At 36.0% G+C, this 17,906-nt stretch overlaps 1 protein-coding gene across 5 annotated transcripts in view; it reads right to left on the bottom strand.

Annotated features, from left to right (window-relative positions):
* Positions 1–6,703: 6,703 nt before the first annotated feature.
* The window catches only part of LOC131032846 (probable aldo-keto reductase 1), a 127,086-nt gene continuing 115,883 nt past the window's right edge, over positions 6,704–17,906 (bottom strand). For all 5 annotated transcript variants that reach the window (XM_059221687.1, XM_059221686.1, XM_057963923.2 and 2 more), the window contains 3 exons: positions 8,743–8,842; positions 7,292–7,445; positions 6,704–7,175 (listed from right to left, as the gene is read on the bottom strand). In XM_059221687.1, coding sequence (XP_059077670.1) covers positions 6,994–7,175; positions 7,292–7,445; positions 8,743–8,842 — 436 coding nt within the window. In that variant the 3' untranslated portion in view covers positions 6,704–6,993. The remainder of the gene's footprint in view (positions 7,176–7,291; positions 7,446–8,742; positions 8,843–17,906) is intronic.

Here is a 17,906-nt window from a genome sequence, read left to right as displayed (position 1 = left end):
GGTATATTTCCAATTCAAACTCCTTGTTATGCAGGTCCAAAGATGTGGCAGCAATTGACTGGTAAAAGGGCAGTGTTTTAACAGTGACAGTGGTGTTTCACTTCTTTTCTCAGTTGTTTGCCAAGTATTTGGCATATTGCTTGTGTGACAGAGGCAGGGGACACATGTTGAAGTGATGATAGAGGTACTTTGAAGATTTAGACACTTACATTGGTGAACAAAGATGCAAACACAGTGGTATTACTCCAAAAACCCTCCAAAACCCTACTTTTAAGCCCAAATTTGTGGACAGTCACTAAACTAGGTTGATGGAGCCTAAGACTTGAAAAATCATTGAGCCTAGACCTCTAAATCATCATCCAAAACAAGTTTGTGGGAGGATTTGGCCATCGTTGGGCAGGGTGAGCAAAACTAGGCCAATTAGGCCTCCACGGGCTAGTAGCCCTTTAGACTGCATAACACACTTTTTAAGAACCCAATCGCCTTGAACTCATGTAGTTTGGAGAGATCTTTGGTTAACAGACCAAGATAGTGAATGAACTTTGAGAAACCTCCAAGACACCCTTGTGAAGGATTTTTGGTTGTGAGACCTAAGGAGTTGGTTGAGCAAGTGAAACTAAGAAGCCAAAAACAAGAGAATGAAGACAAGCTTTTTGAACAAAACCTTCATGTAGTCCTCTAAACCAGTTGGAGGTGCTTGTGAGAATAGAGAATAGTTAGAATCATGTCCAAAAAGGGACAGAGGAGTGTGTAGGAAGAAGTGGAGTGGTTTGGCATAACCAATAGGGGATGAGTAGGGGAATGAGTCCAGTTAAAGGCGAGGTTGCTTGGGAAGTGATGTAAGAGATGCTAGCATGAAGACCTCAAGAATGATTTGCAAACATATGCAACAGCCACAAGTAAGTGTTTGGGAAACAAATTGAACCTTTAGACTTAAACATCCTTATTGAGCACTTACCTAGCAATCTCCCTATTACCAACCCCCTACTTTTTTAGCCCTGGAATTCCTTTTATAGCAATATGTAATGCAACAATCTTCAGGTTGTTTACAATTGGTTTCTTTTCCATTTGACATGTCATACAATATGTGGAGAAAATACTCTTTTACCAATCCAGAACAGGACAAAAAGGACTATGCGCACCAAAAATTGTCTTGATGGAGAACTAATTACTATTGTGGTCTAACTGTTTTGAGTCATGCCACCATCATGTTGCAGATGTCTCAGAGGAGGCATGCTTCACATCATTCCAACTAGAAGAGGAGCTTCACACTCTTCAAGAGGATTTCCACGAAAAAAGACGTGGAGCATCCCCAAAACTAGAGGAGGAGCTCATCATTCTAGACTGGAAGCCATTCAAGTGGAAAGAGGAGCTCAAAGAGAAATTCTATAATCAGAGGGGGGGTTGCAGCTTCCATACTCGCTCTAGATTAGACAAGCTCTGCATCTGAACCATCCACCCCCTATCGTTGTTATTTTCGTCTCCTCTTCCCTTGCCTCTCATTCATTCAGTGGTGAAGGGGGGATTATGGATAACCTTTGAAAGGTTGCGACTGAAAGGGCCTTTCAAAACCCCTTTCGTTATCTATCATATTTTCAAAACCCCTTGGCTATAAAAACAGTCTACTAAAATATTCTCCATCCAGTATCATAGAATTTACACTTCAAGAATGCACATCCTTGTTCTGCGGATGGACACTTCATCTCTAAAACCGTTCTCAAGAAATTTTTGATAGTCATTTATGTATTCATGCTTGGCCAATACACTAACTGTTAATCTTTATAAGAAAAAATCAAAAGCTCTAAAATAACTTATCCTCATGTAATCGCACATGCAAGCTCTCTTTCTACTTTATGCCTTAAAGTTCCCTTAGTTACCTTCCGACCACTAGTTCAACTACCCTTTCAAAAATCTCCACCACATGTACTCATGCAACCTCATTCACCACCACTTTGAATTCCTTGGTTCTGCTGCATATAAGGATTTCTTGATTGCCCATCTGGAGCTTATCTTGTACAGGCAATTTTGTCATGATTTTCCTATCCTCTTATCATAAAACTCATGTTTCGAAGTCTTGTGCATTCTATTTCACTCGTGCCAACCTCCTTCTTTGATCTTGTCCATTGATTGGAGAAATGTTTACGGCTGCCTACATAACTTGATTTGACATCTGATCTCAATACTTGTCATTCCTTTTGTCATCTTCTTTAGATTCCCTAGCGCTTCTTCCCTTTATTCGGGACTCACTAAAGTTGTCTCATGTGTTTTGTCGTGTGTCGAGCTGGCACATCAAATTTCACTAAACCATCCCACGTCACATCCTTTTCCTTATCGGGTTTCATTGAGGTGAATAAAATGTACCCAACGAGTCCCGAGTGATTCCATCACATCACCTTGGCAACCACTGCTCTCATCTTCTCGCTCAATTGGAGAAAAGAGACTCGCCGAGGCCCAAGCTTTTGGTCTCGCGTGGCATAACTCAAGACTCGAACAAACTAAAAAAGGGCCTTCACCAAGTGTCGAGTCCCTTCCTAGGATATCGCTTGATTGCCACATCAAGTCACCACATCCTTATTCCAAAAGTGAGCCTTTAACATTTGGGACCCACCTTCCATCACTTAAAAAACATGCTTCAAGTTAAATCTTATAGGACATCATGTGGACAAAGGTCTAGAAGAATTTCATTTCTCTTGAATTCTTTCAGGTTTCTGACTGAAAGAAGCATATAAGAGATTGGGGTCGGTTTCTGGACAACAACAACTGTTTCGAGGGGAAACCTAAATAGTAGGTGACCAAAGAAAAAGGTCAATGATCAAAAAGAGCATACCCACTAGAAAAAATATTTAAAATTTTACTTGGGGTTTTGATGTTCTTCAATGAATCCCATTTGGGGGGGCTAACATACTAGTTATATAGTTGTTGCTAGTTAGATTGTTTGGTTTGTTTTTAGCTAGTTTTTGTTTGGTCTGGTTTATTTTTGGTGATCTGGTTGGCTTCAGTGTTGGGGGGCCCTCGCTGATTTTGTTGTGTTTGGTTGTTTTTTTCGCTATGTTGTTTCTCATTTTGTAAGGGATCAGTGCCCTTTCCCTGCTTATCTAATAAAAAATAGTGAGTCTTTGCAGATCAGTTGCTCTAGCCAAAGCCTCTTCACAAAAAAAGGGTTTGTCCTTTATTTATTTTTGTATTCTCAGTGTTATCACTACTTGTGAGTTCCTCTTGTGCTCCTCCATGTTAATTATGTGAAGGTTCGAGCCTATCCCACATTAATCAATCAAAACATAATAATTTGTGCAAAGAATTTATTTTTGAAAACCTACATTAAAAAAGAACTCAATATATTACTTCATAATAGTAACTTCTATATAACAACACAAATAAAATGAATACAGAAACCAAAAAATTGTATATAGTCCATACTCATCTAAAATCCATATTATGAGGTCCAACAATTGTAGCTTCAACTAATTTCAATGAGAGCTAAACTGTAATAAGTATTTAAGATGACATTTTTCCACCAACTACATACAAAATCTCACTCCTAGAGAATGATGGTAAATAGATGTATAATATGAATCAAAATTTATAGTCTCAATCTTACTTCAAAGGTGAATTAAAATTTTAAAAAAATAGTAATGATAATGTAGCTGACTTCAAATCTCACTAATTGTATGGGATAATTTGAATGGCTGAGATCCGTCCTCCTAATGTTCCTACTCTCACAATATAATGGATTTTATATAATTTTATTTTATTCCTTGTGATAGCCTCATTCGAACTTTTAGGGTGTGGCCTTTCCACACATCAATATTAATAATTTAAAATAAACATTTAATTACTTGATGCATATACAGATGTGAATGTCTCATGAAATAGGCATTCTTTGGAACACTTATATGGGACACTAGTGAAATATTTAATGTGTGCTCGCATCAGGATAAAAATATAATTAGTCACACAAAAAATTTCTACCTGCTTGCCTAAGTGTTTTTAAAACACATTGTCCCAACCTAATAATCATAATATATGAAAAACCTGAATGTGGACTATGAAATAGAGGCGATTCTACCTTAACATTAGGATGCACATTTGATCATATTTATTAATTGATTAAAACTAAAAGGCATGTTATGTTTTGATTTTTTATAATTAATAAATTTATACAATTAAAGGTGCATTATATTGTCTAGATAGACTATGTGACTAATTTGGGTGGCCATCATGGTTGCCTCAAAAAGGTGAAAGCATGCATTTGCAATATGTGTAAAGGGCAATCTCCTTTTTTATACCAATTCAATGATCATATAGTCCAGCTAAGTTTGCATGTATTGCTTCCACCAACTTAGTTTCTTGGTATCAATATTACAAGTGCTACTAAGGACAAAGAGGAACTAGAACAATAACAATTAGAGAAGGGACTAGAACTAGGATATATTATACAATTGCATCTAGCAAGATGCAATTGTATAAATATGCCCTCCAAGGATAGCTTTGGATCTAGAAGGAGCACTAGACAACACATTGGGACAAGATCTTGAGCTAGCTACACAAGGGAATGCATATCGATGTAATAAACAATACAAAGTATAGTAATGAGAAATAGGAGTTTGTTCATATGGAGATGTGGTTGTTTTTTATTATAGTAAATGACTTTTATCTAACTTATGAATTAGATGAACCAAACCCTTACCACAGAAGAAAAATAACTCACGACAATCAAAACCAACAAGAAACACCAAGAGACAAAACAATAGAATAGACCTTCAATGTCATTGTTGACTTTGACATGAGTAAATTTTAAATTGTCGTCTTTTGACGACTTTAATTATCTTTATTTCATAAGTTATTTATGAGGTATCAACTACTTGTTTGGTTGAATTGTCTATAGAAATTTGGAAATTACCTTCATTTTTTTCCTATTACAATATGTAAAGTTTAAAATTAGACCTTATGTTAATAATAATTAATTCAACTTTGATAGTATAGAATTAAGAAATAAAGCTATGAAGAATAAAAAGACAATAGCTTGTTAAAATGTAAAATAGTTGTGTTACCAAAATTGGTCTTCAAAGATAGATATTGAAAATGTAGCCTTATTTTTTTTAATTGAATATTTGTAGTATTAATGTTATTCTATTTCATTTTTAAAAGGTAAGATCATAAAGATGTCTCCAAATCGTTCTCAAAATTTTTGAAATGGAAAAACATCTCTAGAATGCAAAAAAGGTCCTTGAAATGACATGAAACATTCCTATTATGGTAAGCAATGTCTAGGGGCTTCAATCTAAAATTGACATGAATATGAATTGTTGAAGCACATAGAAGACACGTGAAATATTTGACAAAATGTGTAATGTAGAGGTGTTCTAGAAGGCAATGATTATTGGTTGTTGGTTTCTTTCCTATACTAGAAGAATTAGGGAAACATTGATTTTTAAATTTAAGCTATACAACCTATGAATGTGACAAGGGTTTTTGTAAGAGAACAAATTAAGAAAATCGAATCGATTATATAGTTGTTGAAATTTTCAATGGACTAGTTAGGCATCAAACCTAATACCTAGTATTTGCTAATTGGGTGCTCTTACTACTAAGCTATCGGCCCTCTTAAGGACTAATTTGTCTTTGTTTCTTGTGTGGCTCATTTTCCAATAACCCCCTTTGAGCCATATTGCAAGTGCTTGAGATCCTAGCTCTATCCAGCTTTGCTAACTTGGGCTCTATTATTATGTTAAATTTTTCATGGTCCAACTAGGAGTTAAATCTAGGACCTCCCATGTTCTGTTAGGATCCTCTACCACTAAGCTATTATACCTCTTCGTGATTGGTAATATTTGGTTCAAGTGTGGCTTATTGTCCAACAATAATGATCTATAGATTCTTTTACAATCTGATAGATTCTTTTAATATATTAAATATATACTATAATAATATAGAATGACTTATTATAATATACTTCTCCCCAACTCTGTCTCCAAAATGCCGTGGAACATGGCATTAAATTACCTCCTATTTAGCTAGTTGTAACAACATACTAATTCATTAAGAGTTTATGAATACCATCAATGGCTTACATTGCCTTACAATTGTGTGTCAAAGTTGACATATCTTCACAATGATAAACCACCACTCCTTATCAGATTAATTTGAAATTAATTAATCTAACGCCCAAACCTCATACCATATCCATTACACTTAACTCTATAGTAAGAACTTGCTGCATTGCGTCCCTTGTTTGATTGGGAAAAACATCATTATGCTGTATTGATTGGTAGTTGTCAGATAACTTTTAAACTGCATTATATGAAATGCACTCAGAAACAAATTCTTAATAATGTAGCTATATTGCATATAGATTTTAACAAATTTAGGTTTATTTCAGTTACCTTAAATACAAATCTACTAAACACTTCAATATTGGAAATATACCACGGATATAATCAGCCCATAATCAAACCTTCAAGCACATCATTACACTCTTTTAGGTCAAATTGATTGCTGTAACCTCTATTGTCTTTTCACATTCAATTTCACAATTATAAGCATCTCGGTAAAGTTACAGAACTATAAATTTACAAATTGTCCAGTTATGCCAAGTAATCTATCTAGAATTTTGAGAAGTCGGTTTGTTCTATAAAGCAACAAAACCATTTATATATCATTTTGTCTTTTGTTAAAAAATTCAGGCATTTTGCAACACTTGTAATAAGATAATGAGTTCAAATCTCTTTAAATAGAATTTACTATACAAGAAATTGTAAAAGGTCAAGTAGCGATCAAAGTAAGCTAATGGGACTGATCAATACATCCAGTTGCAATATAAAAGCGTTAGGGTTAAAACGAGTCCGAGAAGCTGAAAAGAGGGCCTAGGTAAAACACTCTGAGATCTGAGAAACCGCTGGGAGGCATTGACAGTTTAATCAGAGTGAAAAGAAGACATAATTTCTTTTCAGTTCAAGGTTCACACTAAGGGTAAACGACACAACACCAAAGCAACTAATGTTTTGGCAGAGGAGTGTTTGCAAATTGCCACGTTGCTTGATAAGGACCTTCACCATACCTCAAACCTGCAACTTCATGTTCTGGTACAGCTGAAGCAATCTCGTTCAGCTCTTGCTGTGATAGCTTAACTTTTAAGGAACCAATGTTTTCATCCAAGTTCTTTATTTTGGTTGTTCCTGCAAGCCAAAGGTGACACGAGGTGGAATAAATCATCTTCAAGCATTGACACGCTTTAATTAATGTCCAAAGTGATATCTGCATCGAATATTAATCGTTCTGTGGTGAAGATTACCTGGTATGGGTGCAACATCTTTTCCTTGGTGAAGTATCCATGCAAGGGCCAATTGTGCGGGTGTGCAACCATGTTTCTGAGCAAGTGCAGAAACTCTTTCATATAATACTTTATTCTTCTCCAAGTTCTCTCCATGAAACCGAGGTATCCGGATCTAACAGTAAAAGCAAAGGTTAGCAGGAAAAAGAAAATTGCGCAGTCTTTGCAGACGATGCAACTTGTCAAAGAATAATTTTACTGTTAGCAGGAAAAAGAAAACTGCGTGGTCTTTACAGACGATGCAAATTGTCAAAGAATAATTGTAAAAATATTTGGTTTTCCGCTAATTGCAAAACGTTTTGTTTTCAGGCCCCTTTCTTTCGGGAGGCTCCATAACCGCTATCACTTGTGTAGACATTATGTCATGTATTTGGACTTTTATATCTCACTGCAAAAGGGAAGAACCACAAGAATTCATTTACTTATACTTCATCTTCAGGGAAAACATTCTTTGCAAGGATATCAGCTTTATTTTCAAATTTTGATATACCGGGTTGCTATTGCCATGAGAACGCGGGGTTAACTATTGGAGGAATGCATTGAAGGAGGTTTTGCTGCCAAGCAGAATATCCAAGGTCAAGATCTCACACTCCAGACAATATCGATCTAGTGAGTCACATAAAGACACCTTCAGTAAGCATACATTCATGCTATCTCATCTTTAAGCATCTCATGGACAGCATTGGTTTTTAATTGTCATGTTATGGCTGAAATACAACAGAAGCAAGCTAAGGTAACCTCACATTCCAAATGACAGGCAGTGCACGTTGAGAGCTCAACAGAAGCCACCATAAAGGGTTATGCCTGTTATATCCCTGCTTATTAATCACCAATTGCCCAACTCAATTCCAATTGACAATCAACGATGTGTTAGGATGATACCGTATCAGCCAATCCCCCTCTGAAAGCATCTTTCTAGCTAGTTGAACAGTTAAGATTTTTTTTTCATAAGGAATTAAATATTATTTCTCCAAGCAATACGTAGCCTGCCAGCAGTACAGCCATGATCGGTTAAACCTCAGATAAATAGTTATGTACATATTTTATATTTCATTGTGCATCACTAGTGTTCACGGCACATATTTAATCTAGAATATTCATTAGCAGGAAGAGTATTTTATATGTAAATTTCTGTACAAATTGTGGGTCTCAAGGTTAGTTTCCATTTGCTAAAAATCAGTATCCTCTTTAACATTGTACAATGCAGCATCTCGAGAATTTGGCAGGCTTCATTTATTTTGTTTGGGAGACTGTACAATGTAACCCACCTTTCTTCCGCTAATATGTTTAACTTAAAAGAGCACGTCAATCTTTAAGGCTATCAGTACATAAAAATCTTATTATTTTGTAATAAAATACAAATACAAATAGAGAAAAAAATTTAGATCAATTTGGAGGTTCTGAAAACTTACCAATCGGCTGTCACCCTCTTGTAAGCTTTCAACAATTGCTTTTCCAGCGAAAAAACCACGACCAAGTGGACTGTATGGTACAATCCCAATACCCAACTCCCTGTATAACATAAAGAATAAGTGATAGAATGAGATACTAAAATTATAAGGCTTAAAACGTCAATTCAAAATACATATATGGACCATAGTGGTCAACATAAGAGGACATTTACCCGATCAAATTAAAGATCAAATTACATTACAGGTCATAATGCCATCTCTGTCCTAATTCTTGTCAGTATGTTAAAATATTGATATGTGCCTCGTCAACAACTTCAAAGAGAGTTAAAAACAAAGGAACAAACAAATAACGAGAATTAAAATATAATTGATAACAACAATTAACCATCCTCTATGGAGCATGGATCAAGCATATCTCAAGGAACATGAAAAAAATATGAGCAAATCCGTAAAAAAAATTCATATTATAAGTACAACACATTGTTCTATTCTCCTCACGGAAGGAGGTGTGCTAACCATTGAGAGAAAGGCCTTGAAATTTATATACCATTAAAAAACATCTAAGCTAAGATAGAATAGAAGTCAAATCATTTGCCAAAAATCATGTCTAACCTATCTCCAAGATTTATAAAGTTGGCCGAAAAGACTCGGGCTAAAGTATTGACTCATATATGAAAATTTAAGATTGAAATATTTGGGCAACATGAAATCAAGCATCCAAACTAAAGTCACCCAAAACCTTAAGTATACAAACGAAACTGAAAACTACAAACAACTAGAAGCAATGAAACTAAGAGCCAACCCATATTAAGCTGCACAATGAAGTCAATAATTAGCAACATTTGAAGGAAAAGACTATGTTATTATGTAGCTTAAATGGAAGATGAACGTGTTCTTTTTAAACTTCCCAGTTCCCAAAATTTAAATATATTAAGAACTACTACACATACTTTTTATAGAAGACATTAAGAAGGAAAAGATTTTTAAATTTGTAAGTTTTTTTTAGATCAAAGTTAAGTTACCGGTTTGGTTTTGGGCTCAGGTTTGGGGATGCGAACCTGGTTCGTGGGTTCCAGCAAAATTCTTTTGCCCTTTGGATTCGTGGGTTGGGTTCGTCCGTACATGTATATACATACATAGTTTTTGCATATAATATGTATAAATACTATTAAGCGTATTTGACACTTAATAGTATAATATATTGTAAATGTTATTGCAATTTCCAATTTAATGAACAAGTTATATGCTAGATTGTGTATTTACAATTTTGGTATTATTACTATGACAATAATATTATTGTATTTCTTTTTTGCAGGTCTGAAGGATGAACATGTATCGATTTCAATGTCATTCCTTTTCTTTTGAATGATGTATATATATCAAGGCAGCCACGATCAAGTGGCACCTTGATCGGACATGTCTTCTAGACATGTCCGACCAAGATGTCACTTGGTCGTGACTGTCTACCGATTAACTTCGGTGTTTATGATAACAAATCAAGGTGCCATTTGTATATGTTAACAGATCGACATAAACACACCCGATAATGAATCGGTGTCTAAGTAAACAATAACTAATAGCATTATATGCTATCGGGTTAATACCCCGATAGTATATTAATGCCGATTCATAAGTGAATCGACATTAATATGCTATCGGGTTACTAGCCCGATAGCATTTAGATCGACGCTTAACTATGTTAAGCAAGTCGTCGATCTAATTCATCTTTATCCAATATCAATATCATAATCAAGATCAAAGTTACAGTCTGATAAACATATTCAGTTTGGAAAGCATAAATCAGACAATCTAATGAGTAAATCAAAACAAAATAGAGGAGATTAATGAGTTAGGAAAATCTTATCTTGCAGAAGCTACATAATGCATTAACACTCCCTCTTAGCTTTGGAAGATAGATAAAGTAACCTGCATCACATTTCTTTTTCCATAATGTCAGTCTCCAAGAATATATATCATCTATACATATGATATGAAGTATCATCAGGACATAATATACAAATATAACACATTACTCTAAGCATGTGACATAGAGTATCACCTAACCATGTGATATAAAAGATTCATCATTTCATTATGACAAGATATCACCTAAACATGTGATATCAGTATTGCCTAAACACGCGATACTAAGGATAAACATATGAGGATGGTTAGATTCTCATCATATCTAGGTTGTGATATTTGCACAAACATTTTATACAAATATTTTATCACAACACCATTATGGCACATCCATGACATACCAGAGATCCAACATGATACCTGGTTTAAAGAATCATAAGATCGTCACCTTATGATGTCTACATACAAGTGTTCATGATCTGAGAGATCGTCACCTCTTAGATATGAACACAGGGGGTAAAACCCAGAATGTCCCAACATGACAAAAGAAGTTTACACATTAAACATCTTATTTACAAAGCAGATTACCTTTCTATCATACCTAAACTTTTTCTGAAGTGATCAACCTTCACACTGGAAAGTGGTTTGGTCAGAATATCTGCAATCTGATCTCCTGTGCACACATATTCCAATTTGATCACATTTTTGTCTACCATGTCTCGCACATAATGGTATGGAATCTCAATATGCTTGGATCTGTCATAAAATACTGGATTTATAGAAAGTTTTATGCAACTCTGATTGTCACAATGGATGACAGTGGGTTTCATAGGTTCACCAAATAGTCCCACAAGCAACTTCCTAAACCACACTGCTTCTCGGGCAACCATGGAGGCTGCAATGTATTCGGCCTCGGTGGAACTTTGCGCTACAGAAGACTACTTTCTGCTGATCCAGGACATCATGGCTGATCCCAAATTGAAGCAGCACCCAGAGGTACTTTTCCGGTCAGTCACTCTTCCAGCCCAATCTGAATCTGTGAATCCGTGTAGATTAAGATCAACCTTTTCATACTTGAGACCAAGACTTAAGGTGCCTTGTAAATATCTCATAATGTGTTTTACTGCAACCAGGTGTATCTCCTTTGGCTCACACATAAACCGACTCAAAGCATTTACTACATAGCAGATATCTGGCCTTGTATTTACCAGGTACATAAGAGACCCAATCATATGCCTATATAGAGTGGGGTTAGTAGAAGGTGATTCTGTTGCTGCTTCTTTAAGTTTATGAAGATTGGTTTCCATTGGAGCGGTCATGGGTCTGCAGTTTAGCATTCCAAATCTCTTCAGGATGTCCAAGGTATACTTGCCTTGGTTTAGAACAATGTTATCAAAATTCTGCCATACTTCCAACCCTAGGAAATAATGAAGGAATCCCAGGTCCTTCATATCAAATTCTTTGGATAGCTCTTTCTTGCATTGATCTATAAGGTGATCTTCTCCTGTGATTAATAAGTCATCAACATATAAAATCAGTATTAGCATATCACCTTTATTCTGTTTGTAGTAGAGATTAGGATATGCATCATTTTTAGAGAAGCCCAGTTTTGATAGATATGTGTCAATTCTTTCATACCAGGCCCTGGGAGCATGTTTAAGCCCATATAGAGCTTTCTTGAGTCTACACACATGAGACTCTGCATGATGAATCTCAAACCCTTCAAGTTGCTCTAGGTATACTTCTTCAAATATCTCTCCATTAAGAAAAGTTGTCATTACATCCATTTGATGTACCTTCCATCCCTTTGGTGTTGCAATGGCTAGCACAGTCCTTACTGAGGTATATCTGGCTACTGGAGCAAATGTTTCTTCATAGTCTATTCCTTCCTTTTGAGAGAACCCTCTGGCTACAAATCTTGCCTTTTGTTTTTCAATACTACCATCTGCAGCATGTTTGATCTTAAAAAGCCATTTAGAAGAAACAACAGATTTCTTAGTTGGCCTAAAAACAATCTCCCATACATCATTTTTCATTATGGATTGATACTCTTCAGACATAGCATCCTTCCATACTTGATGTTTAAGGGCATCGGTTACATTGTTAGGTTCGTTTTTGGATAGATCATCCATAAGAGCAACATAACTAGTGAATTTATTAGGCCTTTTGCTTTCTCTGAAGGTTCCTGAAGGAGCGTAAAACCTCTGAGCTTCTTCTACTATTTTGGTGGCCCATAGTGGTCTTTTCTTAAGATTTCTAGGTGAGTGTTCATTTTCAGTTTCATCTAGATTCTCCCTCTGAAACTCAGGAGCAGTATCTTTATCTAAGTTAGAAGTAGGGACATAGATTTCAGGTTCTATGAAGCTCTGAGCTCTTTTGAAAGCTAAGTCCTCCTCAAAGATTACATCCCTACTTAGTTCAATATTTCTTTGACTAGGTACATAGATTCTGTAGGCTTTGGAGGTTTCACTATATCCTACAAGCAATCCTCTTTTTCCAGAAGGCTCTAGTTTTAGTCTTTTTTCTTTAGGTACATGCTAAGTCACCAGGTTCGAATTCGAATTCGAAGTTCGATAGCTTTGAAATTCGAATGAAGTTCGATGCGGAAAAAATTCGAAATGTATAAAATTCGAATTAAATTCGCCATACGTAATTTTTAAAATTTTTTAATAAATATATGTAATATATCTATAAATTTGCGTAAATAGTTTAACATTGATAAATAGATTTAAAATCATTACAAAAAGATGACACATTTATAAAATATAAACCGTAGGAAACATATGCTTTCACTATTGCAAAGATGTTCTTTTGTCAAAAAGGTACAATAACAGTCAAAAACTTTAGAACTTTAAAATAACTCTAAGTCATCAAGAGCACTTGGCTGGGATGCCAAATCATCATCATCTATATCACTACTCAGTTCATCATCTGCAAAGTCAGGCTCATCTGCATCTGGCATTGCTATGCCTTCAAGAGTTTGTTCTAAAGAAGTGTTCTTTGCTGATTTGTTCATGAGCAATTTCAAATTGCTGCGAACATAGACAAGATCTCCCAACTTTCCAGTCAGCAATTTGTTCCTCTTTTTGGAATGGATGTGGTCAAAGCAACTCCAGTTCCTCTCACAAGCTGATGAACTTGCTCCCTGACTCAAAATTCGAATAGCAAACTCTTGCAGTTCAGGAGCTGATGATCCATAAGAGATCCACCATCTATATCCAGGCATACGTGGCGAGTCATATTTGGCTTCTGCCCCTCCAAACATCCCTTCTCCTCTCTTGTATTGCCAACTTTGATCTCTGATTAGTGCTGCAATTTCTAGATTTGGTACATACCTGCTAATGGCTTGGTAAAGCCCTACCATGATTTCATTATCACCCCTTCTATCAATAGAAAACAACTTAGGCTCCAAAAAGCAAGCTGCTGCATGTAAAGGTGTGTGCATCATTTTCCATCTGCAATCAACTGTCTCCCATATCTGCATATATTCTGCTTCTTCATTATTTAGTGCTTTTTGAATAGATTCCTTACACCGGTCCATGCTTTCATAAAGCATGCCAAGGCAAAGAGTGTCACCATCAACCATATGAAGCACATCAACAATTGGTTCACATACAAGCAAAACTTTTGCTGCACTTTCCCAGAAATTGCTGTTTAGGATGATTTGCTCTATGTTCTTCCCCTTGGGGCCTTTAGAAAGCACTGAACTTTCCCACTGATTGGAACAAATAACAGACCTCAAAGCTGCTTTTTCTTCAACCACTCTTTTCAAAGTGATATAATATGAAGCAAATCTTGTTTCACAAGGCCTCAACAATTCCTTTGATGCATGCTGCCTATAAATACTCAATGTGAGACGATGATTCTGTATGAAATTTGCAATTGCTCTCCCTCTATGAATAGCTTCATTTACCCATGGGAATTTAGCCAAGTCATGAAGCAAAGAATTGAGACAATGGGCTGCACATGGGCTCCAATATATCTGTGGGTACTTCTCTACGATCAGCCTCCCAGCTCCCACACAATTTGCTGCACTATCAGTTACCACTTGAACCACATTTTCCACCCCTACTTCAAGAATGGCTTCCTCTAATATTTGAAAAATATACTCTGAAGTTTTCTTGTGGTTCATGATGTCAATGACTTTCAAAAACACAACACCTTCAGGACAAGACATAAAAACATTAATCAATGGCCTTTGACACATATCTGACCATCCATCACTCAATATAGTGCAACCTGTTTCCTTCCAAGTGGCTTTGACATCAGCTAATTTTTCAATCACTCTATCTTTTGACCTCTGCCAAAGAGTTGTCCCGATAGCCTCTGAACCTGGAGGTGTGTACCCTTTGCCAAACTCTGCAATTTTCTGAACTGCATTACGGAAATGAGGATTTCTTGCAACATTGAATGGAATAGCACTTGTGTAAAACAAATCAGCAACTGCATCATCCACCTGTTGTTTCTCTACTGGTTTCCAAAAGTTGTTCAGTGTTCCACTCTGTTTTGGTACACTCACCGCTTCGGATTGCATAGAAGAGGAAGACATGACAGATGTGAATCTAGATATATCTCCCAATTCTCTGTTTCTTTTGTGCCTTCTTCATTTTGCCTACCGTTGAAGCAGCCAACTCTTTCTCTAGAATAGCTTTAAGTTCTAGAGTCACACCTATGCATGCTTGAACACCTCCACCTGGACCCCCTGTATTAGCAAGGAAGTGGTCCCTAAGCCTTGTCAAAGTTCCAATAATATTTGCTTGACATATGTTACATTTGATGTGAGTTCCATTTCGGGTCACATGCTTCCATGCCTCAGAAGTTGATTTGGGAGGAGCCATTAAATGAAAATCTGCATGTTTGGAAAGAAAAATTAAAAAACACACTACATTTATTTCAACCTTTCAAAATAGAATTATTTTTAAGTTTTAACAATTTCACAAATGACCTCTTAAAAATATATAATATTAAACAATATAATAAAAAACCATTAATATAAAATTATAAATTATATAATAATAATATTAAACAACATTATAAAAAATAAACATTATAAATTTATAAATAAACATTATAAAGTATAAACTATTAATTAACCTAGAAAAATATTAAATAAACAACATTATAAACATTAAATAAACAACATTATAAACATTACAAATAAATAATAAACCTAAAAAATATTAAATAAACAACATTATTAAATAAATAATAATAAAATTTATAATAAACATTATTAAATTGTTTATAAAAATATTAAACCTAAAAAAAATTATAAAAATATAAAAATATATAATATAATATTACAAACTATTAATATAAAATTATAAATTTTAAACATTATAAAAAAAATTTTAAAAAAAAATAATAAACCTAAAAAAAATGGCGGCCTACCTATGCAGGTCGCGGACAGGTCGCTGGCAGTGGCGTCGCGGACTGCAGGTGGCGTCACGGACTGCAGGTGGCGTCGCGAACTGGTGGTTGCGGTCGGGGGACTCCCGTGGGCATGACTGGTGCGACTCCCGTGGGTGTTGACAACTCACGTGGCGGCCGGGCAGACTGGGCGACTCCGTTAGCAACTCGCGTGGGCGTGACTACAACTCCTGCGGCCGCCCTATTTATAAAATCAGAGACAAAACCCTAAAACGCAAGCCAAAAAAACACTTTATCACAAACCCTAAACTTTTTTTCGAATTTAATCGAATTTTTGCATAGTTTTTCAAGTTCAGCGAATTTCAAACTTCAAGGTTCAAATTCGGCCGAACCTGGTGACTTAGGGTACATGGATATAGATAGGACACCCAAATATCCTAAGGTGGCTGATATCTGGCTTAATTTTAGTGAATACTTCCTCAGGAGTTTTGTCTTCAAGATGGGAGTGAGGGCATCTATCCTGTATATATACAGCGGTGCTAGATGCTTCTACCCAGAGATTTGAGTTAAGGTTTTGATCTAGAATCATGGCCTTGGCAGCTTCGACTATAGTCCTATTTTTCCTTTCAGATACCCCATTTTGTTGGGGGTTATAAGGTATAGTAAGCTCCCTCTTAATCCCATTATCTCTACAAAATTCTTTAAACCAATCTGATGTGTATTCTCCCCCATTGTCAGTTCTTAGGGTTTTAACTTTGTTTCTTGAGTGGTTTCAGTTAGTGATTTAAATTCTTTAAACCTAGAGAGGATCTCTTCTGATTCTTTACTTTTCAGAAAGTAGATCCAAGTCTTCCTAGAGTAGTCATCAACAAATATTACATAATACAAAAATCCCCCTAGAGAGGATACAGACATAGGTCCGCATACATCAGAATGAACTAACTCTAGAATTTTACTAGTTTTCCTAGTACTATTTTGGAATGTACCCTTGGTATTTTTACCTAGGGCACATCCTTTGCATGCCCCTAAATGATCTTGCTTTAACTTGGGCAAACCTGTGACAAGGTTTCCCATTGAAGATAAAGCCCTAAAATTCAAATGGCCTAATCTTCTATGCCAAACTTCATTTGCATTAGTGGCTTCATGGATTAGGGCTAGGTTGGGTTCTGTGCACAGCTCATACAAATAGCCCTGTTTCTATCCAATGGTCTTTGCCTTCTTGATGGAAGAGTTCTTTGGCTAAGCCAATACTCTGTTGTCCATGAATGTCACTCTGTATCCATTATCTTCTAGTGCCGATATAAAGACTAGATTCCTTTTGATGTCGGGGACATATAGTACTCCTTCGAGCTGCAAGGATATGCCTATCTTCAATTTGTTGGTGCAGGTTCCCATTCCTCTGACTGGATATGTGGAGTCATCTCCGATGGTTACTTCCTCATTACTCTCCTCTATCATGGAGTCAAGTACTTCTCTAAACCCTGTGATGTGCCTAGATGAGCCACTGTCAATCACCCATGAGTTGATCTTGTTAGAAGCTTGGCTTGTGAGTGCTGAGTAGAATACATATTTTCCAGAGTCATCTTCCCCTTTAGTCTTTCCTGCTTTGGCAAATGTAGCATGTTTCTTGGTTCTTTTCGGGCACTTTGCAACATAGTGTCCGAACTGATCACATCTGTAACATTGGATGTGAGATAAGTCCTTCTTTGAAGTATTCTTGCCTTGACGACCTTTTCTCTTTCTAAACTGCCTTTTCTTGTTTTGCTTGGTGGAGTTGGTGTTTAGGACTTGTAAGTCTTCATCTATATTCTTATGTTTCATTCCTATCTTGTTCAATTTTGATTCTTCTTGGAGACAATTGTCCCTTAATCTTTCAAACTTAGGATATTTGGATCTTGCACTGATGCCTTGGACGAATGTACTCCATCTAC

Source organism: Cryptomeria japonica, chromosome 5 (genome assembly GCF_030272615.1).
Source record: "Cryptomeria japonica chromosome 5, Sugi_1.0, whole genome shotgun sequence".
Lineage (NCBI taxonomy): Eukaryota > Viridiplantae > Streptophyta > Pinopsida > Cupressales > Cupressaceae > Cryptomeria > Cryptomeria japonica.
Note: the sequence above shows the minus strand (reverse complement) of the source record. Positions and strands in the feature narration are given on the sequence as shown.